General features: G+C 51.2%; 2 protein-coding genes across 2 annotated transcripts in view; one reads left to right on the top strand and one right to left on the bottom strand.

Annotated features, from left to right (window-relative positions):
* mthfs (5,10-methenyltetrahydrofolate synthetase (5-formyltetrahydrofolate cyclo-ligase)) overlaps positions 1 to 25,805 on the bottom strand; it is an 87,921-nt gene that overhangs the window by 35,408 nt on the left and 26,708 nt on the right. The window lies entirely within an intron of this gene.
* On the top strand, positions 11,016 to 14,626 carry LOC140386443 (complement C1q tumor necrosis factor-related protein 6-like). The gene is made up of 2 exons (XM_072468792.1): positions 11,016 to 11,103; positions 14,005 to 14,626. The coding sequence occupies exons 1-2, from the start codon at positions 11,028 to 11,030 to the stop codon at positions 14,403 to 14,405; spliced, it is 477 nt and encodes a 158-aa protein (XP_072324893.1). The 5' UTR covers positions 11,016 to 11,027; the 3' UTR covers positions 14,406 to 14,626.

Raw genomic sequence — 25,805 nt, 5'->3', positions numbered from 1 at the left:
GTCAAAGATGGAAGGGGAGCCACGGTTCGGAGTGCGATGAAAATAAACAAGGTATTCAAGGCTTTTTATGAAGAGCTGTACAGATCCCAGCCCCCAGTGGGATTCCTAGATCAGCTGAGATTCCCGAGGGTGGAGGAGCAAGAGGTGGCTGGTTTGGGGGCACCAATTGGGTTGGAGGAGCTGAGCAAGGGTTTGGGGAGCATGCAGGCGGGGAAGGCCCCGGGACCCGACGGATTTCCGGTGGAGTTCTACAGGAAGTACGCAGACCTGTTGGCCCCGCTACTGGTGAGGACCTTTAATGAGGCAAGAGAGGAGGGGACCCTGCCCCCGACAATGTCGGAAGCGACAATTTCTTTGATCCTAAAGCAGGACAAGTCCCAGTGCAATGTGGATCGTACAGGCCGATCTCGCTCCTCAATGTGGGTGCAAAGTTGCTGGCAAAAGTGCTGGCCACGAGGATCGAGGACTGTGTCCTGGGGGTAATCCACGAGGACCAGACGGGATTTGTAAAAGGCAGGCAACTAAACACCAATGTGCGGCGGCTCTTAAATGTGATAATGATGCCATCGGAGGAGGGAGAGGCGGAGATAGTGGCAGCTATGGACGCGGAGAAGGCCTTTGACCGAGTAGAGTGGGAGTACCTCTGGGAGGTGCTGCGTACGTTTGGGTTCGGGGTAGGGTTTATCAATTGGGTTAAGCTCCTTTACAGATCCCCGATGACGAGTGTAGTGACGAACCGGCGGAGGTCGGAGTACTTTCGACTGTACCGAGGGACGAGGCAGGGGTGCCCCCTGTCCCCCCTGTTGTTCACATTGGCGATCGAACCATTGGCCATGTCATTGAGGGAGTCTAATAAATGGAGGGGGATGGTCCGAGGGGGAGAAGAGCATCGGGTGTCGCTATATGCGGATGACCTGTTGCTGTACATGGCGGATCCAATGGAGGGGATGGTGGAGGTCATGCAGACTCTAAGGGAGTTTGGGGCGTTTTCGGGCTATAAGCTCAATGTAGGGAAGAGTGAGCTCTTTGTATTACAGGCGGGGGACCAAGAAAGAGGGATAGGGGACCTACCGCTGAGGAGGGCGGAGGGGAGCTTTCGGTATCTGGGGATCCAGATAGCCAGGAGTTGGGGGACCATGAATCTGACGAGGTTGGTGGAGCAAATGGAGGAGGATCTCAAACTATGGGACATGTTACCGCTCTCGCTGGCGGGTAGAGTGCAGTTGGTCAAAATGTTGGTCCTTCCAAGGTTTCTGTTTGTGTTTCAGTGCCTTCCCATCGTGATCACTAAGGCCTTTTTTAAGAGAGTAGGCAGGAGTATTATGGGGTTTGTGTGGGCGAATAATACCCCGAGAGTAAGGAGAGGGTTCCTGGAACGCAGTAGGGACCGAGGAGGGTTGGCGCTGCCAAACCTGGGGAGCTACTACTGGGCAGCAAATGTGACGATGATCCCAAAATGTGGGTTATGGAGGGAGAGGGGGCGGCATGGAAGAGGATGGAGATGGCGTCCTGTAAAGGAACGAGCCTGGGGGCGTTGGTGACGGCACCGCTAAGGGTCTGGGGCCAGTGGAGACGGCACCGGGGTGCAATGGGAGTATCGGGGGGTTCCAGAGCTGGCATCGGGCGGGGATTGGAAGAATGGGGGACCTGTTCATCGACGGGACGTTTGCGAGCCTAGGGGCACTGGAGAAGTTCGAGTTACCCCCGGGAAAAGCCTTTAGATATATGCAGGTGAGGGCTTTTGTGAGGCGACAGGTGAGGGAATTCCCGTTGCTCCCGGCGCAAGAAGTTCAAGATGGGTGATCTCGGGTGTATGGGTCGGGGAGGGCAAGGTGTCGGAAATACACCAGGAGTTGAAAGAAGAGGGGGAAGCGCTGGTAGAAGAGTTGAAGGGTAAATGGGAGGGGGAGCTGGGGGAGGAGATCGAGGAAGGTCTGTGGGCTTATGCCCTAGGTAGGGTTAATTCCTCCTCCTCGTGTGCCAGGCTCAGCCTGATACAATTTAAGGTGGTCCACGGAGCACACTTGACGGGGGCGAGGTTGAGTAGGTTCTTTGGGGTAGAGGACAGATGTGGAAGGTGCTTAGGGAGCCCGGCGAACCATGTCCATATGTTTTGGTCATGCCGGCACTGGAGGGGTTCTGGAGAGGAGTGGCGGGAGCAATATCTCAGGTGGTGAAAGTCCGGGTCAAGCCAAGCTGGGGGCTAGCAATATTTGGAGTAGTGGACGAACCGGGAGTGCAGGAGGCGAAAGAGGCCAGCATTCTGGCCTTTGCGTCCCTAGTAGCCCGGCAAAGGATCTTGCTAATGTGGAAGGAGGCGAAGCCCCCTAGCCTGGAGGCCTGGATAAATGATATGGCTGGGTTCATAAAGTTGGAGAGGATTAAGTTCGCCTTGAGAGGGTCTGCGCAGGGGTTCTACAGGCGGTGGCAACCGTTCCTAGACTATCTCGCAGAGCATTAGAGGAAGGTCGGTCAGCAGCAGCGGCAACCTGGGGGGGACGACGGGATGTCCTGGGAGGGAGGGGGGGAGGGGCGGGGAAAGGGGGGACTGCCTGGGAGGGTGGATGAGCAAGAGATAACATGAAGGGTTGGGGAAATTGGCACGTACGGCTGAGGGCCAGTGTACAAAGCTGTGTAAATATATCATTTTGCCATGTATATATCTTGCTCTGCGCGATTTCTCGTTTTTTTTTTGTTACGGGGGGGGGGTTATTGTTTGTAAGGGAGAAAAAAATTGTGTTAAAAAACTTTAATAAATATATATATTTTTAAAAGACACCCTTTATGTGGTTCCTGAACAGGACAGGAATCAACTGATTTGTTTGTTCCAGGACGGTCATGGACATCAGGGAATCAATCCCACTGCAGCCCACCTCAAGCAGCTTTGTTGGTGGCCGAATTTAAAGATGATGTTAATCACTACATCGAGAATTGTCTTATCTGCGCCCAGAATAATCCAGACAGATATGCCAAAAAGGCTGAGCTTAGTCACACTCGACCCGTTAATGGCCCCTGGACTAACCTCCAGATTGATTTTATAGGACCATTGCCCCCTTGCAGGAATGGCGATAAATATGTACTCGTGGTGATAGACACGTTTACGAAATGGGTGGAAGCATTCCCAGCCCGAACAAACACTGCAAAAACCACAGCCAAGATTTTGACCCACCATGGGGACTCCCCCGCAGCATTGAATCCGACCAAGGTTCCCATTTTATGGGACGTGCCATGCAGAACGTCCTCAAGGTATTTGGCATCACCCAAAAATTCCACATAGCATACCACCCACAGTCAAGTGCTATCGTGGAGCGCATGAATCGGACCCTAAAATCCACCCTCAGAAAAATGGTCCAGCAAAACAACACCACTTGGGACTCAGTCCTCCCTTTTACGCTGATGTTTTTGCGTAATACAGTTTCAACTTCCACAGGTTACACCCCACACACCCTCATGACCGGACGCCCCATGAAAGACACAGAATTTTTATTAGGTTTAGACTTGACCAGCCCCGAGGTGACGGCCCTCACACACGTAAAAGCAGTAAAGCAATTAGTGGAAAATGTTAAAACGGCTCAGCTAGCAGCCGCAGTAAAATTGGGCACCAGAAAGAAACAGAGCAAGGCTTGTTTCGACAAGACAGTGCATGCGACTGAGTACAGTATAGGAGAGCAAGTCATGCTCTCCGTATACAACCCCAGCACATTCCTGTCACCAAAGTACTCAGGTCCGTACTCCATTGCGGACAAAGTAAGCCCTTCCGTATACAAGATAATGTATCCCAACGGAAAGACTGCGTGGTTCCATATCAACCAGTTGAAGGCATATGGAACACAGTCTAACCACTCACACCACGTCATGCTCGAGCAGCACACCACACCCCGCCCACAGCCAACGTAACCCTACCATCCCCCAACACGTCCAGCCCAGCCACGGACTCAACCTCGACTCCACCCCCGAAATATACACTCCGTCCCGGAACGCCCACAGACTGCGGCAGCAGAGACAGCGACTGCGACTCGGACTGTGACACCCTACTATCCCCATGCAACAGGACCCACACCCAGCGAATCCGACTACGATCCGAGTGATCCCTTCATGATCACTTTCCTAAACAAACCCCACCACCGACCAACCATGACGACCCCGATTCCGTCCCCACACAACTAGACACCACCTATTGGCACAGAGACAACTCATACAGACTCGTCTGAAACGACGAGAGCGACCCCAAATCACACCATGCAGCCCTATCAACCTTAATACATTCAAGAGTTTGGCACCCGGGAGAAGATGACGACCTTGAGTCTGACTCCCAAAACGAGAACCCCTTTGCGACCCTGTTCGCAACCGATAACTGAGGGTGTCCAGATGATGTTTTAAAAGGAACCGCTTGGGAGAAAACGGTGTCCTTTCTGATGGAACCTGCAGCATGCTTTACATTGTTTGTAAGTTTGTTAAATGTTGTTTGTCAGACCGCAAAATTTTTTTTTCCTCGGCCCCACGCCTTTTCGGACGAAACCTCTGAGGACTTGCCAACAGAGACTTGCTATTGGCCAGACGCTAGTTCAGAGGAACTAGTTTGTCTGCAGAGACTTGTTAAGGTCCCAGACGCCAGTTCAGCGGAACTCATCTGTCGACAGATACCACACGCCTGTTCGTAACTGCCCTTCTGGTTCGGGGGCAGAACCACTACGGCAGCCCCCCACGATGACTACATTTCTTGCCCATTCTTGTCGGTTGCTCAGGCAGTGGAGAAACGGCTTGGGACCGGCCCTGCCTGGGAACCCCCTCTGGTCAACTACGCTCGGGTAGGGGAGACACGGAATTGGTAGCCGTCCTACCCGGGGACTCCATCCAACTCTTACCCGTCGCGGCCCATACGCACCTCATTTTGGAAATTTTAGTTCAAAAAGTTTTGTTTTGTTTCAGGTAACCCTTAGGTTGCCAACCACATGCTATTTACATCCTGAAACATTTGGATGGTAGATCGCACAGTCTGCGAGACGGCTCGCACTGGTTCATTATTGGGAAGTGTGTCTTGTCCTAAAATTCGGTTTTTGAAAAAAAAATGAGGGAGTCACACATAGTGACCAATTATAAGGGAGTAATTGGCACTAAAGGACAGACAAACTATCGTATGAGATGTTAAACCAAGATAGTTACAGACACCATGCTTGATTCCACAGAACTCCAGAAGCTCCAGGACCGGAGACGAGAAGGGAAGAGAAGAGAAGAGAAGGGAAAGAAGAAGCACCATGAGGACATCCTTCGGATGGTTCATCATCACAACGTGAACCCCATGACCTCAAGCCCCCCAGCCATTAATGATTCACTTCCCCACAGTACCCAGAGCCCAGTCACCAGCGACACCGCACCATCTTGGTGTGCCAGGATGGCCTACGTAACAGAATCCTTGCTGGTATTGGCGATACTCTGCTGCATCGTGCAGACTATGTGTCTAAGAAAATGGAGAAGGAGAGCCTACCGCACTCGCACCCCGGTATATAGGATCAGAGCCCCTATCTTCGGATACGACCAGACCCCCGACCCCCGCGATCTATAATAAAGAGCATTCATTTGCGGTTTTATTGTAAATAAAGAAATGCAAAGAAATGTTCATGAGCAATTGTACGATCCTGAGCTTGACTGCCAAGCCAGGAAAAATGTGTATAAACTGCTATGATTTTGTTTGTATGGTTGAGGAAGTTAGAGTGATGAAATGTTTAAGTGAGTGTAGTGTATTAAGAATAGTTATAGAGGTTCCCAATTTTTTTTGTTTTGTAATGCATGTCCCTGTTTGACATAGCGCCCCTTAGAACTGTCAGTTAAAAATGTTTGCATAGTTATGGTCAGTGTAGAGGCCATGAAAGAAGTACTCCCCAGGTCAGGGAATGAAAAGCAACGTAGTTATGTGATCCTTCACGCTTCGCGTTAGGATCACAAGGAGTGAGTGTAGCCACCTAAATTGGCCAACTCCCGATTTAAAATGGCGAATGGCAAAGGCTGATGGGAAAGTCAGCCAACATAGACAGAAACCAGCAGCTGCAGGTTTGCTGTGTATTTACCTCTGAAAAGGCCAGACAACATCGATACCAGCGACCATCAGCATAACAAAGTAGCAGCCATCTGCATACTGATGAGCAATCCCCGGGAACAATAAGTAACATTTGGGACACACAAAGCAAAGCCAGACTCCTCGGCGCCAGCAGGAGCCAACACAAACGAGGTGAAGGAGCACCTCAAGTCCGCCCATCAATCATGGAACCGCTCCAGTATTGGAGAAAATCGAACCAAGCGATTGGGACAAAGTCCAATCACTTGGGACCAGGTACAGGGTCCGCCCCGAAAGGTGGGAAGCCCCTGGGGACCATAAGAGCTCAGCCCCAAGTTCAAATTGCTCTCTCTTCATGCTCTCTCTTCAGCTCTCTTCACCTCTGCGTCCTGCCCGGGTCACCCAGCAACACGAACCAACATTGACCGTGACCGGTGCAGTGACTCCCGACAAAGTAAGTCTTAATTCAACACTCGCTACGAGATAGGCGCTCCTAGCTACCAATCCGCACCAACTTCGAATCCCGCAGACTCAGAACCCGAACGAAAGGCCATTTGTTCCCCTGACCTGGTGGGCCAGTCCGAAGTTAAGTATAGGCCTGTTAGTTGTAGAAGTAGCTTAGACGTAGAATTTGTGCATGAGTAGCGATTAATGTGTATAATAAATGTGCTTTGATTTAAATCTTACTAATCGGTGTATTGGGTTATTGATCATTACTCGGACTTGAACCTCGTGGCGATACCTGGCGACTCGAGAGCAAAGGTAATAAAACAGAGCAATTGAACCAAGGAGAAAATCAGCAACAAAATGTTGTCATGATGTCAAGGGCAGCCACCCTCACCTGACATCTGGAATTCAACCTTACTATCCATGTTTGGACCAAAGCTGCAATGAGCTCCAGAGCTGGTGTTCTGTCAGAATCCAAACTAAACATTGGGAAACAGGTTATTGGTGGTTCAGGTGGCATGGTGGCGCAGTGGTTTGCATTGCTTCCTCACGCCGCCGAGGACCCATGTTCAATCCCGGCCCTGGTCACTGTCTGTGTGGAATTCGCACATTCTCTCCGTGTCTGCGTGGGTCGCGACTCCACAACCCAAAGATGTGCAGGGCAGGTGGATTGGCCACACTAAATTGTCCCTTCATTGGAATTATGTTTTTTAGATAATATTTTACTGAGACATTTATAATTTTAACATTTTAAACAACAGAGAAATCCAACACACGCAAAAAACCCACAATAACATACCCAACTCCCCCCAGCCCTAAGCCCTTTTTACCCATACATGAGATTTCCTGCACTCATTCATCACTTCCATTCCTCCCCCTTCCCCCACGCACCCCCCTCCCTGCTGATGGTCAATTCTCCTTGAAGAAGTCGATGAACGGTTGCCACCTCCGAGCAAACCCCTGTAATGAACCCTTTAAGGCAAACTTAATTTTCTCTAGCTTAAGAAACCCTGCCATGTCACTGACCCAAACCGCCGACTTTGGAGGCTCCAAGTGCCTCCATCCTAGCAAAATCCGTCTCCGGGCTAGCAGGGAGGCAAAGGCCAAAACGCCGGCCTCTCCCCCCCTCCCCCCCCCCCCCGCCCCTCCCCCTCCCCCCCGGGCTCCCGGATCTTCTGACACTCCAAATATTGCCAACTCTGGACTCAGGAGTCAAGCTCCCTTCCAGGACCTCTGACATGACATCTGAAAATCCCTGCCATAATCCCCTCAGCCTCGGACGCGCCCAAAACATATGTACATGACTTGCAAGACCTCCCCCAGAGCGCTCACACCTGTCCTCCACCTCTTCAAACCTGCTCATCCGGGCCACAGTCATATGAGCCCTGTGGACCACCTTGAACTGGATCAGGCTACGCCTGGCACACGACGAGGATGCATTGACTCTACTCAGGGCCTTATCCCATAACCCGACTTCCAGCTCTCCTCCCAGCTCTTCCTCCCACTTCCTCTTCACCTCCCCAATTGGGACCCCTTCCCACTCCATCAGCTCCTTGTATATTGCCGAGGCCCTCCTCTCCCCAACTCCTGTTTTAGACATCACCTTATCCTGTAGTCCCCTTAGTTGGAGGCGGGGAAGCTCGGGACCTGCCTCCGAACAAAATCCCGTACCTGCAGGTACCGGAACCCATTCCCACCCAGTAACTCAAACTCCTCCTCTAGCTCCTCCAGGCTTGGGATACCCTCCTCAATGAAGAGCTCTCCAAATCGCTCTATCCCTGCCCGCTGCCACCTCCTGAAACCCCCATCCACCTCCCCCCGGAACTAACCGGTGATTGTCACAGATCGGTGAACACACCGACGCCCCTCCAATCTCATGCGCTGCCTCCATTGCCCCCACACTCTCAGGGCTGCCACTACCACTGGGCTTGCGGAGTACCGAGCCGGCGAGAACGGCAGAGGTGCCGTTAACAAAGCCTTCAAACTCATGCCCTTACAAGATGCCACCTCCACTCACTCCCACACCGACGCCTCCCCACCCACTACCCATTTCCTAACTATCGATATATTAGCCGCCCAGTAGTAATTAATAAAGTTCGGAAGGACCAAGCCACCTCCCTGCAGCCCCGCTCAAGAAGGACCTTCTTCACCCTCGGGGCTTTCCCGGCCCATATAAAACACGAGATCGTTGCATTCATCGTCCTAAAAAATGCCTTGGGGCTGAAGATTGGAAGACACTGAAACATGAACAGCAATCTCGGGAGGACTGTCATTTTCTGTGTACCCTCCACGCCAATGACAGCGGGAGCACGTCCCACCTACGGAAGTCCCCTTTTATTTGCTCAGTCAGCCTGCCCAAATTTAGTTTATGAAGCTGACCCCAGTCTCTTGCCACTTGAATCCCCAGGTACCTAAAACTCCCTCCCACCACTTTGAACATCATCTCCCTCAGTCTCCTCTCCTGCCCCCTTGCCCGGATCGCAAAAACCTCTCTTGCCCATATTCAATCTGTAACCTGAGAACTGACCAAATCCCTGCAGTTTCCCCATAATTCATGCAATTCCCCCCAATGGGTCTATTTTATAAAGGAGCAAATCATCCGCATAGAGTGAGACCCTGGGCGTCATTCTCCGACCCCCCAGCGGGTCGGAGAATGGCCGTTGGCCGCCGTGAATCCCGCCCCCGCCGGTTGCCGAAGTCTCCGGTACCGGAGATTGGGCGGGGGCGGGAATCGGGCCGCGCCGGTTGGCGGGCCCCCCCGCTCAATTCTCCGGCCCGGATGGGCCGAGGTCCCGCCAAGAAATTGCCTGTCCCGCCGGCGTAAATTAAAGTAGGTATTTACCGGCGGGACAAGGCGGCGTGGGCGGGCTCCGGGATCCTGGGGGGGGCGCGGGTCGATCTGACCCCGGGGGGTGCCCCCACGGTGGCCTGGCCCGCAATCGGGGCCCACCGATCCGCGGGCGGGCCTGTGCCGTGGGGGCACTCTTTCCCTTCCGCCTCCGCAACGGCCTCCACCATGGCGGAGGCGGAAGAGACTCCCTCCACTGCGCATGCGCGGGAAACTTTCAGCGGCCGCTGACGCTCCCGCGCATGCGCCGCCCGGGGATGTCATTTCCGCGCCAGCTGGCGGGGCAACAAACGCCGTTTCCGCCAGCTGGCGGGGCGGAAATTCCTCCGGCGTCGGCCTAGCCCCTCAATGTCGGGGCTCGGCCCCCAAAGATGCGGAGCATTCCGCACCTTTGGGGCGGCGCGATGCCCGTCTGATTGGCGCCGTTTTGGGTGCCAGTCGGCGGACATCGCGCCGTTGGGGGAGAATTTCACCCCTCATTCATCTGAATTTCAGTGAGAATAGGTCCAATCCCATTTTGCTGCCAATTTAAGTTAATGGATATAAACCCTCAATGGCTTTTGAATTGATGCTACCAGGGGGTAACATGAAGCCTGCAGCTGGTAAATATATAGATATAACATAGTCAATTATCGAGATAAAATCACTTGGGGGTTTTAGTGGATTTATCATGAGGTGAACAGAAGATCATTTACAGAACATTCCCTCGGGATATGAAATGGTTTAGACAGCCTCCAAGACAACCTTAAGTAAAGTTGATGTTTTATAGTACTGAGAAATCCAGGGAAGAAGGTAGTTCAGACACCATCAAAGGTTGGGAAAGAGAAAGAAAATGAGAATTGATGACTTGAGATGAGGTTTAGATTTTAAAAATCAGTAAATTGCAAGAGGAATGAAAGAATGAGGGAGATAAGGAGGAACAAGGTTGATATTCCAATAAAAAAATACTTCAATTAGGAGATGATAACAATGTGGTGAGAATGAGGATGGAAGAGTGTAGCAAGAGAGTGCACGGAGGAGACAATTTTTCTCAGGAGCATATTAATGTGGTGCTTTTTTAAAAATGAATTATATTAAAGGATTATTTAGGTCTTTGGGCTGGAGAAGTTTGGTCCATTATATATAGATGGTTGATGTTATATGGATCTAACAAGTTGGGGGGTGGGGGGGAAAGAGACAGAAACCACAACACAAGTTTGTCAAAGATTTACCTGGTTGGTAGATTGTACTTAGACCATAAAAACAAGTGCAGAAGTACAGCATTCGGCCCATCAAGTCTTCTCCGCCTTTCGATGGGATCATGGCTGATTCAATATAATCCTCAACTCCACTTTCCCGCCTTATCCCCATAACCCTTGATTGCCTCACTGATTAAAAATCTGTCTATATCAGCCTTAAACATAGATAACGATACAGCCTCTACAGCTTTCTGCGGTAAAGAATTCCACGGATCGCTTATCCGCTGAGAGAAGAAATTGCTTCTCATCTTGGTGTGTGGAAAGGCTCCAGGTCCTTTCTTTCCCACATACTCAATCCTATTCCTTTGCGTAATGCCTCCCGGTGTAACATCCTGCAAACGCTGACCCTTTGCTGTGTCATATCACAGACCTTGCTGAAATAAACAAATGTGAGCATTTACTCCAAGTTTTCCATCGGTTTTAGGGAGCAGACAATGAAGGAATGAGACCAAGTAATCCACTGAAATTGATCGCAGAGGCAAAATCCAGGCTGGGAGCTGCTTATGATTGGAGCCATGGTGAGTCAAACCAACACTTCCAAAAATAGGATTTTTGCTAGATAGAACATTAACTGTTTCAAATAAAAGTATGAGATAGAGAAATGATGGTTGTGTGGAGGCATTAGTAAATTGCTCCTTGTAGTGAATTCTGAGGGCTTAGTGGCTACATGCACAACCCATCCCTGACCACTTCTCATTGAGTTTCCACATCCACCTGAATAGGGAACCAGATGGTGAAATGGGTAAGACATTGGGCTTTAACCTCGGAGTTTAGATCTCGCCAGCCAAATGGGATTAATGTCTCCTGTGTCTGCTGATGGTGAAATGAGATTGAATAGTTTCCGTCAGTTCTGTACAGTCTGAGCCTATAGCACAAGTAACGTCAGACAGAGCTATAGGTGTTTGGTAGGAAAGGAAATTTAACATTAAAATCAAGGGGATAACACCGAGACATTGGAGGGGGAAGAGCCCTTTTGTTGTAGGGTGAAGGGGGAGGGGGCAGGGTGACAGGAAGATTAACTCTGCATCAAGTTGTGTTGTCCCTGACCTGGAATTGCTTTTTGCTGATCCCGGGTGCCTGAAAAAGGCACAATTTCATTCCCCAATCCGAGTACCTTTGAAGCTCAGTGATTTGGGTGGGGATAAAGTAGTGATACCCATACATCTGTATCCCATTAAAGAGAAATGAGGGAAAGGTGAGAGGAAAAATCCAAACATTACAGCTGATCAGAGAATCAGAATTGAAGGAGAGGAATTGTGAAAGTTTCAGAATGACTCAAACCCTCAAAATGAAGAAAAATGGTTTCAAAATGGCTTACTAGGACACTAATGTGGACACCACAACAGCTCAACACTATGCTGCATCTCCATTGTACATCTTTACATTTTAATAATGAACGTTCTCAATTTGGGAAAAAAAAGAAAAACAATAGGTCTGAGGATTCGGAGTTGTTCAGAATTCAGCAAAGAAAGGCCATGGGATTGATTAGGAAGGGGAAAATAAAAGTACGAAAGTAAGCTTACAGGGAACATGAAAACTGACTAAATGTTTCTGTCGGTATGTGAAGAGAAAAAGATTGGTGAAGGCAAATGTATGTCCCTTACAGTCAGAAACAGAGGAATGTATTATAGGGGACATAAAAATGACTGAGCAACTCAATAAATACTTTGGTTCTGTCTTCACAAATGAGGACACAAATAAGATACCAGATATGTGGGGGAACACAGGGTTTAATGAGAGGGAGGAACTGAAGGTGATCAATATCAGTAGAGAAATGGTGTTGGGGAAATTGATGGGATTGAAGGCTGATAAATCCCCAGGGCCTGATAATCTACATCTCAGGGTACTGAAGGAGGTGGCTCTAGAAATAATGGATGCATTGGTGGTCATCTTCTTGGATTATATAGAACAGTTCCTGCAGATTGGAGGGTGGCTAATGTAACTCCACTATTTAAAAAGGGAGGTATAGAGAAAGCAGGGAATTCTGGACCAGTAAGCCTGACGTCAGTATTTGGGAAAATTCTAGAATCCATTATCAAAGATTTTATAGCAGAGCACCTAGAAAACAGTGGCAGGATCAGTCAGAGTCAGCATGGATTTATGAAGGGGAAATCATGCTTGAAAAATCTACTGGAATTCTTTGAGGATGTAACTCGTAGAATTGATGATGGGAGCGAATGGATGTGGTGTATTTGGCTTTCAGAAGGCTTTTGACGAAGTCCCGCATAGAAGATTAGCATGTAAAATTAAAGCGCATGGGATTGGGGGGTAGTGTATTGAGATGCATTGAAAATTGGTTGGCAGACAGGAAACAAAGAGTAGGGATTAACGGGTCTTTTTCAAATTGGGAGACAGTGACTAGTGGGGTACCACGGGGATCGGTGCTAGGACCCCAGCTATTCACAATATTTATTAATGATTTAGGTGAGGGAACAAAATGTCATATCTTCAAATTTGCAGATGACACCAAGTTGGGTGGGAGAGCGAGTTGTGAGGAGGATACAGAGATCCTTCAGTATGATTTGGACAGGTTGAATGAGTGGGCAAATGAATGGCAGATGCAGTATAGTTTGGATAAATGCAAAGTTCTCCACTTTGGTAGCAAAATCGAGAAGGCAGACTATTATCTGAATGGCCATAAATCAGGAGAGGGGAACATGCAATGAGACCTGGGTATCCTCGTACACCAGTCACTGAAGGTAAGCATGCAGGTGCAGCAGGCGATAAAGAAGGCAAATGGTACGCTGGCCTTCATTGCGAGAGGATTTGAGTACAGGAGCAGGGATGTCTTGCAATTATACAGGGCCTTGGTGAGGCCACACCTGGAATATTGTGAGCAGTTTTGGTCTCCTTATCTGAGGAAGGATGTTCGAGCGAAACAGGGACGGCAGCAAAGGTTTAGCAGACTGATTCCTGGGATGGCAATACTGAGGAGAGATTGAATCGGTTAGGATTGTATTCGCTGGAGTTCAGAAGAATGAGGGGGGAACTCATTGAAATCTATAACATTCTGACAGGACTGGACAGGGTTGATGCAGGAAGGATGTTCTCGGTGGTGGATGTGTCCAGAACCAGGGGTCACAGTCTGAGGATACGGGGGAGACCATTTAGGACGGAGATAAGGAGAAATGTCTTCACCCAGACAGTGGTGAGCTTGTGGAATTCATTACCACAGGAAGTAGTTGAGTCCAAAACATTGTATAGTTTCGAGAAGCAGTTAGATAGAGCACTTAGGGCCAAGGGGATCAAAAGATATGGGGGAATGCAGGGTTAGGCTATTGAGTTGGATGATCAGCCATGATCATAATGAATGGCGCAGCAGGCTTGAAGGGACGAATGGCCTCCTCCTGCTCCTGTTTTTTCCATGTTTCTATGTTAATATAGTTATTGTATTAAGTCTGTGTTTTCTGTTTTGTCAGGCTCAGATGTGGTGTTTGACGTGCAGCGCTCCACAATGAATCATGTGCTGAATCCTGTGAATCCCATTGTTTACAATATGGTTATTGTGAATCTTGGACAAGTATACGACAACAAGACTGGAAAGTTTACATGCCCCAAGTGTGGCTTGTATTTTTTCAGTTTCTCCTCTCTACCGGGCAGAGGGCTGCAGACAGATGTGATCCTGATAAAGGATGAAGTGGAAGAAAGTGTGATCCATAGCGTGCTGCCAGCGAACAGTTCCCAGCTCGCCACCAAAAATGTGATCCTGGATCTTCACAAGGGAGACCAAGTGTGGGTCAAGCTGGCTTCAGGGAATCTCTGGAGCCAGGCTGGATCACTCTACTTCCAGGGATTTCTGCTGACTGGCAAAGCTAAATAATGAGCTGGAAAGATCAGGGTAGAATTTTCTCTTCTGTGGTGATGAACCAGAAGCCTTTCTCACAGACCTCTCAATATTTCCTCACTAATGAAAAGAGCACCTGTGCCCAATTTACACTCAGAACTTGTGTCACACCACAAAAGAGAAAACTCTATCCTGTTTGCCTCTGGGAATCACAGCTGGTTTCAAGAGAATTTGCGATTTAAAATCTGCGCTTTGTTAGTCTGTGCTCCAGCAATTGATCCAGCTGATCGATAATTCTTGCGCAAGAGACATAGAAAGAGAGAGGGGGATATCAAGGCAAAGGGGCTGAGAGAGAGGGTGAGATAGAGTCGAAGACTAAGAGAGGGAGACGGGGGGGAGAGATCACAAGACAGAGAGATGTGGCAGACGTTTCGCGTGATGGTAGTGGCCAGGATCACTGGCTGGAAAGTCAGGAGCGAGCGAGTCCTGGGGAAGTAGTGGGGGGCGGGGGAATGTTGAGGTCTTCCCCAAGGACGGCTCGTGCCACCATGGGCCCTTGGTGGGGCACAGTCTGCTCTCTGATAAGAGGCCCCTTCCCCTCCTCCGCAGACAGGCCAGGTAACCACGTCACATTGCACACACCACCCCCAAACAACACGTGTAAAATCCCAGCAGTGGCAGAAAGGGAGAGAATCTTAACATTTGAGCTAAGCCAGTTAAACTGAGTTCAGAAAAAACATGAATCTTGACACAGTTCCTGAATGCAAAAAATATGTCAATCATGTTCTTAAGAGAGAACATGACACTTTGGAAGTACAAAATATTCAGGGCAAACTCAGAAAATCTAAACTGTGAACAAGATAAACACAAGAACAAGCTACTGGTATTTAAACGTACAGAACTACACGCAGTTCCACCATTTGCAGGGCCAGGCCAGAGCTTTGGTGTTTGTCTAATGATTCTCGCGCCTGTCAGTCTGGGTGCTGGGGGATGGGGTGGGGGTGCACACAATGAAAAGAGAGCTTATAGTTAGCGCAAGCACCTACATGCATGAGATTTTTCAATAAAGCTTTCAGCTTACTGCTCCTTTCTGTCTCCAAGCATTTCATTATTTCAGTGTTGGAATAGACAGTCGTTGATTAAAATTATACATACAGCGATCAGAATAAAGTTGAATTCTTCAAATAAAGAAAAGCAAATAAATGGCCTCAAGTGGGTCAGTAGGTAAATGGTGTCGTGTTGACCCACAACAAGCAGGAAAGGCCCAGGTTCTATCGCTAACTTGCACTGAATTAGTTCATACGCTGGGAATGGCGGCTATAACTGGATTCAATGTCACTGGATTAATGAGGGAGTAAAGAAATTAGTCAGGGTTGCAGATACGGCTAACAATCCACAGTCACTCTGCTGCACGATGCACAATCCAAAACCTGCACCAATTATCACCATAAAGCTGTCTATCGCACCAATTCATCTCCAGTGCTTTGGTACACAGGGAATCAAGAACAAATGCAAACTTTTTTAAAAATTAATTTACGGGATGTGGGCATTGCTGGTTAGACCAGCATTCATTGCCCATCCCTAGTTGCCCTTTAGAAGGTGGTGATGAGTTCCCTTCTTGAATCGCTGCAGTTCCTGAGGTGAAGGTACGCCCACTGTGCTGTTAGTGAGGCAGTTCCAGAATTCTGCCCCAGCGACAGTGAAGGGACGTCGATATACTTTCAAGTCAGGGCGGTGAGGGGAACCGCCAGGTGGTGGGGCTCCCAGGTATCTGCTGCTCTTGTCCTTCTAGATGGTAGTGGTCGTGGGTTTGGAAGGTGCTGTCTAAGGAAGCTTGGTGAGTTGCTGCAGTTCATCTTGTAGATGGTACACAGGGCTGCCACTGTTCGTCGGTGGTGAAGGTGGTGAAGGGTTTGAATGTTTGTGGAAGGGGGAACAATCAAACAGGCGGCTTTGTTCTGAATGGTGTAGAGCGTCTTGAGTTTTGTTGGAGCTGCACTCGTCCAGGCAAGTGGAGTATTCCAATACAAATTTCAAGTCAACAGAGGAGGAAGGAGAGGAGGATACAAGACTGGGAATGGGAGAGTGAGATATGGAGGCGGGAGTATAATAATATTAGGAAAGAGAGGGGGAGGGATGCATATTTTGGTATTGGTGCGACCATGGGTCCAACACGGGTGTATCGTTTGTGGTTTCAAAATAGTAGCAATGGGGAGACAAGGAAGTCGAAAATTAGAGAAATGACTATGCGAGCTGATAATCGTGTGCATTACACTTTTGGCAGCAGACAGGAAACAAATAGGGGCTGATAGGGGTAGAGGGCAAGAAATTGATTTTGGGGAGATATAGCAATGACCATTGTGTTACAATGTGCTCTGAAAGAAAAATATTAAAAGAACCCCCTGAGGAGGGAGAGAGCTACATTTGGTCAGAGGATGTTTGTGACCATCCTACAGATGGATTCCCACAACAGAATGGGCTCCTGGAAAGACCACATCTGTGCATTGGCACATTGACTGGCAGGACCAGGAAGTTACTATGTGGAGATCACAGTGAAAAGGTAATATTGGTGCACTTTGCTACTATGGCTCAGAAATGGGTACACATACTTAGGTTGAATAAAATATAACCATTACTAATATAACTTTGAATCATTTCACAATTTGGAAAAATGAGATTAAGAGTTAATTGGCACCTTGATCCCAAATTCCAACAATAGCAATGTGGATTCAATTCCAGAAAAGAGTAACAGGACATTTTTTCGATTTGCCACAGGAGTGAAAAAGCTACAATATCTTACCAACAAAATATTCTAAAAGATTGCGGTGATCCCCCTCAAACAGCATGGATCTCTGATCGATCTTAAATGAGAATAAAGATTAGAATATTTTTTTCCCTAAGCACTGGGTGTGCCTTAGATTCCCTGAAAAAGCAGAAGGCTCTGACGAAAAAGGAACTGGACAGACATTTGATTGGGATTTCATATTTTATAGATATAGGCCAAGTTAATCACTCAGATAGTTAAATGGTCCAAAATATTATCTCACAGGATGTGGGCATTGTTGGCAACGCCAGCATTTGCTGCCCATCTCTAAATGAGTGGCTCACTCGGTCATTTCAGAGTCAACCACAATGCTGCGCGTCTGCAGTCATATGCCTGCTAAAAATGCGTTTCAGGTGCCTGGACTGCTCTGGAGGGGTCCTCCAGTACCCGCCAGATAGGGTCGGCCGCATCATTGTGGTGTGCTGCGTCCTGCACAACATAGCCCAGCAGAGGGGCGATTTGCCGCAGGCAGAGGAGGGGGGAGTGGAGGAGCAGTAGGACGAGGCGCAGTCCTCCCCAGATGAGGAGGATGGGGGCAATGGTCAGGACAGACAGGCTGGACATGGGCGGGAGGCTGCCCACCGTTACCGGCTGGGCCATCGGGCAAGGGACAGGCTGATAGCCGCCCGGTTCACTGACTAGGGGGGCATGGGAATCGTCGAGTATGAGCACAGACCGCACACAACGGCAACATCCGACCACCCTCACCCCCCCCATCCACCCACCACCATCACACTCACCTCCCCCCCCCCACCCACCGCCAACACCCTCACCCCCCCCCCCCCCCCCCAACCACCAACTACACCCACCCCACCCGCATGCACACCACCTCTCCATTGCAGATCTACCTGCGGCACAACGGGCCGGGCTCACACGGTCGCCGGTGGAAGCGTGTCTATTGCAGGCCATGGAGGATGATCACAAGCCGCTCTGCGATGAGCTCCTAGCTCCACATCGTTGGACAATGTCTGACCCATGGCCACAGTACCACCCTCCACCCGGACCATCCCTGCATGTGGCCATGACACTGCAGCGCACGGTCCCGTCGTCTGCCTGGGGGGGATGGCGAGGGCGACTCGGGGGGAGGGGGGGGCACTCACCTGGGGCCGACGTAAGACCACCCCTCACACACACACTGGCGCTCAACGCACACGACACCCTTGCACGCTTCGGACAGAGCACAAAGGCAGATTCTGGACGTGTGAAAGTGATTTTAATAACAAACAGTTCGCACACGTGCCCTAGCCCCTATAACTCGTCTGTGCCCTGAACCCGTGCCAACTTACTCAGTATCTAATGGTTTGGCCTTACGGGCCCTTTGACTACGTCTAGGTGGTTCCCCAGACGGTACAGCAGAACTGGTGGTGGACTAGTGTGATTCCTGCCCTGTGACTCGGGATCCCTTTGCCGGCCGTTTCCTGGGGTGGCCCGGCCTAGATGGGCCAGGCTGCGACTCGGATGGTGAGCTGCCTGCCTGTTGACCACCAGATGCACCTGGGACCGGGGGGGGGGGGGGGGAGGTGTCGCGGTGTTCAGGGGCCTCCCCTACAGGGGGACCCGGAACGGGCCCCAGCACCTCCTCCTCCCTCGGGGTGCCAGATGGCCCCCGGATCTCTACATGGGTCGGGGGTGCGAACGGACCGGCCATCCGATGCCCCCCCGATACCTGGCGCTGGAGGCCCGTGGTATCGACAAGTGTCTGCAAGTTTGCAGCCATGAAGCACAGGGAGTTGGCCATCCCTGTCTGTGTCTGGTCGACGCTGGCCAGCACATGGGCAATGGTGCAGATGCCCTCAGTGATGGACTGCTGAGACTGGGCCACTGCCTGCTGAGACAGGGCCACGGCCTGCTGAGACAGGGCCACGGCCTGCTGAGACTGGGCCACTGCCTGCAGAGACTGGGCCATGTCCTGCTGAGACAGGGCCACGGCCTGCTGAGACTGGGCCACTGCCTGCAGAGACTGGGCCATGGCCTGCTGAGACAGGGCCACGGCCTGCTGAGACAGGGCCATGGCCTGCAGAGACTGGGCCATGTCCTGCTGAGACAGGGCCACGGCCTGCTGAGACTGGGCCACTGCCTGCAGAGACTGGGCCATGGCCTGCTGAGACAGGGCCACGGCCTGCTGAGACAGGGCCACGGCCTGCTGAGACAGGGCCACGGCGTTGAGCGCCTCTGCCATCTGCCGCTGGCTCTGTCTCATGGCTTCCTGTGAGAGGGCAGCCATGTCCTGGGCCACAGACGCCGCCTGCACGGAAAGCCCCAGTCCTCGCATACTGCTCCCCATGTCTGAAACTGTCGCACCCATTGCCTCCACCACGGACGCCACCCGTGTGGTTTCGTCCTGGGTGGCACGCATGACCGGCACCACTCCCAGCTCCTGGACGCGGGTGCACTCCTCCACCTGCGTCTGCAGCCACTGCAAGCCGGCCGTCACCCCCTTCGATCGTCCCTGGTTCGGTGACTGCATCGGGTCTATGCGTGGGTATGGTAACTCCAGGAACCCGGGACCCGTCTGGGCGGCAGATGTTTGCTTGCACCAGGATACCTTCCGACCTTCCGGCCCATCTGCTGCTCCTACCTCCACCTGCTGTACCGGTATGGCTGTGTTGTGCGCACCAGTGAGTGTACCAGAAGCCTCATCACTAAAGTGCCCAACCGAGATGAGTGTCTCTGCGATGGTGGAGGGTGTTGGAGATAGCAGTGGCGTTGTATCGTGAGCATCGTCCGATCCAGAGTCCATGGTCCCCTGGGGTGGCGGTTCCTGTCCACCTGTCCACTGTGTATCAGTGTCCTGTATTTCGGTGTCATGTGTGTCGATGTCCCGGGTAGTAGGGGTGTCCTGGGTAGGGGTGTCCTGGGTAGGGCTGTCCTGGGTTGGGGTGTCCTGGGTTGGGGTGTCCTGGGTTGGGGTGTCCTGGGTTGGGGTGTCCTGGGTTGGGGTGTCCTGGGTTGGGGTGTCCTGGGTTGGGGTGTCCTGGGTTGGGGTGTCCTGGGTTGGGGTGTCCTGGGTTGGGGTGTCCTGGGCTGGGGTGTCCTGGGTTGGGGTGTCCTGGGTTGGGGTGTCCTGGGTTGGGGTGTCCTGGGTTGGGGTGTCCTGGGTTGGGGTGTCCTGGGTTGGGGTGTCCTGGGTAGGGGTGTCCTGGGTAAGGGTGTCCTGGGTAAGGGTGTCCTGGGTAAGGGTGTCCTGGGTAAGGGTGTCCTGGGTAAGGGTGTCCTGGGTAGGGGTGTCCTGGGTAGGGGTGTCCTGGGTAGTGATATCCTGGGTAGGGCTGCCCTGGGTAGTGGTGTCCTGGGTAGGGCTGTCCTGGGTAGGGCTGTCCTGGGTAGGGCTGTCCTGGGTAGGGCTGTCCTGGGTAGTGATGTCCTGGGTAGGGTTGTCCTGGGTAGGGCTGTCCTGGCTCGGATGCGACGGGGGCCTGTGGCTGCCCCCCTTGTCGCTGGGTGTCACACGCCTGCGCCGCCGCACTTGCACGAGATGGGGGCGTCGTCACCCTGTTGCTCCAGGCCTGTCCCTGTCTCGTGGTTGCCCTGGTGGCGTCGTGTGAGCGTCGCATGCTGGAGGGGCCGGGCCTGTCCCTGTCTCGTGGCCGCCCTGGGGCGTCCTGCGGGCGGTCGGCATCCGCGGGGACGGGTGCCTCAACGTTTGGTCCTGCAGTACACAATACAGCATGCATGGTTAGACACGCAGGCGGTGATCAGGGGACATGGGGGAGGGAGGATATGGGGGAGGGGGGATATGGGGGATATGGGGGAGGGGGGATACGGGGAGGGGGATATGGGGGAGGGGAGATATGGGCGATAGGGGATATGGGGGAGGGGGGATATGGGGAAGGGGATATATGGGGGAAATGGAGGCGGGGGGGATATAGGGGAATAGGGACGGGCCATGGATGTCTCACTTGATGGTGCGCTCCCGACCTCTGCTTGGCAACCTCCTGGTCCTCGGGTCCGCCTGCCAGTTCCAGGGCCCATTCCTCATGAACGGTAAGTGGTCTCTCATCAGCTGGGCCCCCTAAGGTCCTCTCATGCTCCCTGTTGTTGTGTGCACGCTTCTCCTGTGGGGGGCATACGGGTGGGTGGCAGGGATAAAGGGCAACAGTGTTAGACAGGGATGTAAATGCAGCGGTTGTGCGTATATTGGCAGAGGTGCGCAGCAAATTAGGGTTAGGGATGGTTGCACCCTGTGGCCCTGACGAGGTCATTCACCTTCTTGTGGCACTGGGTGCCTTTCCTTGGTGTCACAGCCACAGCGCTGACGGCCTCTGCCACCTCCCTCCACAGGCGCCGGCTGAGGCGTGGGGCGCCCCTGCGGCCGTGTCCGGGGTACAGGGCCTCCCTCCTCTGCTCTACTGCGTCTCAAACCTCAGGGCTGTGCAGCGGGCAGCCATCTTGTCGGGTCTCCAGGTGGGCGTCTTTTGTGCTGTGACGCCGTCGCGAATGGCGCCACGCCGCTCCTAATCTATTCGGGGCCGGAGACTTTGCGCTGTTTGGGGGGGGGGCCCGACGCCGGAGTGATCTGCGCCGTTTTGGGCGCTGGGTCCCAGCCCCAGATGTTTTTTATGACAGTTTAATGGTCGCTATTATTGGGACTAGCTTTATATTCCAGATTTATTCATTTAACTTAAATTCCACCACCAGCCGTGGTGGGATTTGAACCCATGTCCCCAGAGCATTAGACTGGGCCTCGGGATTGCCAGTCCAGTGACATCACCCCTATGCCACTGTCTCCACAGAAGGCCATCATCTAAATAATTCTCCACCTGGACCTGAAATAAATATCATTCCTCCTCAGGGGCACTAAATACACTTGTACCAAACAAAACTGCGAGCAGAGGTATTCAATTTCAATAACTTACAGATTATTTTGTCTATGACACATTGTTTTGATTTTTTATTGAATTCAAATTTCACCATCTGCCGTGATGGGATTTGAACCGGGTCCTCAGGTTATTACGAAGGGTCTCTGGATTACTATTGCAGTGACAATGCCACTACACCACCACACTCCCATAAAGTCCCATTGCCCTCTGCATCTCAGCCCGCTGTCAGGAAAGCAAAATATTGGCTACTAACCAATTATCACCCACCCCCCACATTTCCCATTTTTACAGGCCATATGAAATACTGCTTATAGAATTGTGCGGAACAGAAGGAGGCCATTCAGACTTTCATAGCTGTGCACGTTCTCTAAAAGAGAATCCAATTACTCCCACTGTCAGTCAAGGCTCAGTGGTAGCCCTCTTTGTATTTGTTCAATTCCCACTCCAAAGGCGTGAGCACATATTCTAGGCTAATACTCCACTTCAAAGCTTAGGTAGTGCTGCATTGTTGGGAGGAGCCATCTTTTAGTTGAGATGTTTAACCGAGGGCCCAGTGCTAGATGTAAAGTAGGGATGTGCCCCGGGACCGAACGGCTAACCAGTGGAATGTTACAAGAAGTTTTCTGGGATGGTGGGCCCGCTGCTGGCGAGGGCATTTAATGAGGCAAGGGAGCAGGGTATTCTTCCCCCAACAATGTCACAGACTTCGATGTCATTGATCCTGAAGCGGGAGAAGGTCCCAGAGCAATGTGGGTCATACAGACCAATCTCCCTACTGAATGTCGATGCCAAATTGCTGGCCAAAATTCTGGCCTTGAGGATAGAGGATTGTGTTCCGGGGGTGATAGGGAAAGACCAGACGGGGTTTGTTAAAGGCAGGCAGCTAACGGCCAATGTTAGAAGGCTCCTGAATGAAATCATGATGCCCGCCTTCATTCGGTTGCTGTACCAGGCACCGGTGGCGAATGTACGGACGAACCGGATGAGTTTGAACCACTTTAGACTGCACCGGGGGACAAGGCAGGGATGTCCCCTCTTCTCACTGTTGTTTGCCTTGGCTATTAAGCCATTGGCGATGGCGCTGAGAGCGTCAAAGGACTGGAAGGAGCTAGTCTGGGGGAGGAGTGGGGGGGGGGGGGGCTGGAACACAGGGTCTTGTTAGATGCAGATGACCTACTCCTATATATTTCTGACCCATAAGGGGGATGAGGGAGGTTATGCGAATCAAAGGAGAATTTGGCCGGTTCTCAGGGCAAATTGAATATGGGTAAGAGTGGCGGCCCTGAGAGTTTGGGGGCAGTGGCGGAAGCATAAGGGAGTGGAGGGAGTGTCGCTGTGGGCGCCAATTTGTGGTAATCACCGGTTTGTGCCGGGGAGGATGGATGGGGGGTTTCAGAGGTGGTAGAGAGCAGTGATTGAGAGGCTGGGGACTTGTTTATTGATGGGAGCTTTCCCTGTTTGGAGGATCTGAAAGTAGAATTTGAATTGCTGGGAGGGAATGGGTTTCGGTATCTGCAGGTGAGGGATTTTGTGCGAGGCAGGTCTCGACCTTTCCGCTTCTACCGCCGCAGGGGATACAGGACAAGGTAGTTTCTAGAACAGGGGTGGGGGAGGGAAAGGTATCAGTAATCTATAAAGAATTTATGGAGTGGGCGGAAACCCAGATAGGTGAGCTAAAGCGTAAATGGGAAGATGAGTTGGGAAAGGAGTAAGAGGCGGGTCTGTGGGAGGATGCCCTGAGCAGAGTCAACGCGACCTCATCATGTGCCAGGCTCAGCCTGATACAATTCAAGGTGGTTCATCGGGCACACATGACGGTGGCCCAGATGAGTAGGTTTTTTGGGTTGGAGGACAGGTGTGTGAGGTGTGTAGTTGGGCCCGCAAATTGTGTCCACATGTTTTGGGCATGTCCGAAGCTCTGGAGATTCTGGCAGGGATTTACGGGCATCATGTCCATGGTACTAAAAACGAGGGTGGTGCCGAGTCCAAAGGTGGCGATTTTTGGAATGTCAGAAGATCCGGGAGTCCAGAGGGCGATAGAGGCTGACGTTTTGGCCTTTGTCTCCTTGCTAGCCCGGAGACGGATCTTACTAGCATGGAGGGACTCAAAGCCCCTGAAATCAGGGGTATGGGTTAGCGACATGGCTGGGTTTCTCAGGCTTGAGAAAATTAAGTTCGTCCTGAGAGGGGCATTTGTTTGGAGGTGGCAGCCGTTTATTAACTTCTTTGAGGAAAACTAAATTGTTAGCAGATTCAATAAGGGGGGGTTTTAGGGAGTAGGGGGAGATGCGCTATTTTGTCTAGCTTAGGCGGGGACAGTGGGAGATGGAGGGGTGTGTTATGCACTGAATTATGTTTACATTTGTAGTTGTATCTTTTGCTGTTATAAAACCATAAATGCCTGAATAAAATGTTTGTTAAAAAAAAAAAGAAGGCATATGATATACTTGCCTTTATTAGCCGAGGCATAGCTTGCCCAACACCACCTCCATAGTGATAATGCTCGTTTCTAGGTCCTCATCTGCCATAGCATAGGGGCTGGTTTAGCACACTGGGCTAAATCACTGGCTTTTAAAGCAGACCAAGGCAGGCTAGCAGCACGGTTCAATTCCCGTACCAGCCTCCCCGAACAGGTGCCGGAATGTGGCGACTAGGGGCTTTTCACAGTAACTTCATTTGAAACCTACTTGTGACAATAAGCGATTTTCATTTCCTTGCCAACAATTATTGGCATGTTATTTGTCTTCCACAGTGAAGACCGACACAAAATACCTGTTCTTCCTCTTCACACACTCCCCCCGCCCCCATCCCCCCACACATTCAAACCCCACCTCACTGACACTCATCCCCTCTCTCCCACACACAAACCCCTCTCACACATTCCCCTCCCTCCCCCTACACACTCAACGCCCCCCTCACACACACACTCACCCCTCTTTCCCTTGCTACAAGGTCCGCTCTGGATGGCACCCCACTCGGTGGCCTGGGCTGAATGGCCCCACCGCTCTGAGCCCATGCTGGACGATCCCCTTCCCAACGCTCCGGCGCCCGCTCCGAGCTCCGTTCCGAGGCTCTCTTTTCCCATCACTCTATCTACGCTTGTCCAATCACATTTGATTGGACAAGCAGCTCTAAAGCATTTTTCAAAGGTGCCTGTCTTGCCATGGATCTCCTGCAAGACTCCCAGCGGCTCTCTGGTCCGCAGACCCAAATTTGGGACATCCTGAATACCTTTAACTAAGCGCTAAATATTGGACAAAGATTTCAGATAATTATTGTCTCAAGTTTACACAAACCAGTGCAAGAATTGAAGGTAAAAAAAATCAGTACACCCACTTTGCACTGAATTCGCACTCGCCCAAATCCCAGACTTGTGATTCTATGCGTGCTGGACATTTTACATGGCCACTCTGTGGATGAATGCGTTAGTGTGGTAGATGGAGCCATGACCCTAAATTTCAGCACAGGCAGGATGCAGGGGGATGAACAGTATATGGGCCGAGGTATTTGTCTGGAGGAACAATGGAGAGAGATCAAAACAGAAGTTGAAAAAATTAATGCAGAACAAAGACAATAGTGATTAAGATACAATGATGTTCAGAACGTGAATGCGGTGAATATGTATCACCCCTTCCTGAATGATTGAATGGCACTTGGTTGCTACTGGAGACAACACCTTGAGGTGTTGGGAGTTTGGGGAGCATGCATAACATGTTTTGGTTTTCACACCTTTGTGTGTAAAGGTTCGTTTAACAGTGGTTTGCTGCTAGGGTAACTGTTCTTTTTTTAAAT

The sequence above is a fragment of the Scyliorhinus torazame genome, chromosome 12 (assembly GCF_047496885.1).
Source record: "Scyliorhinus torazame isolate Kashiwa2021f chromosome 12, sScyTor2.1, whole genome shotgun sequence".
Classification (NCBI taxonomy): Eukaryota; Metazoa; Chordata; class Chondrichthyes; order Carcharhiniformes; family Scyliorhinidae; genus Scyliorhinus; species Scyliorhinus torazame.
This window is presented reverse-complemented; position numbering and strand designations above follow the sequence as displayed.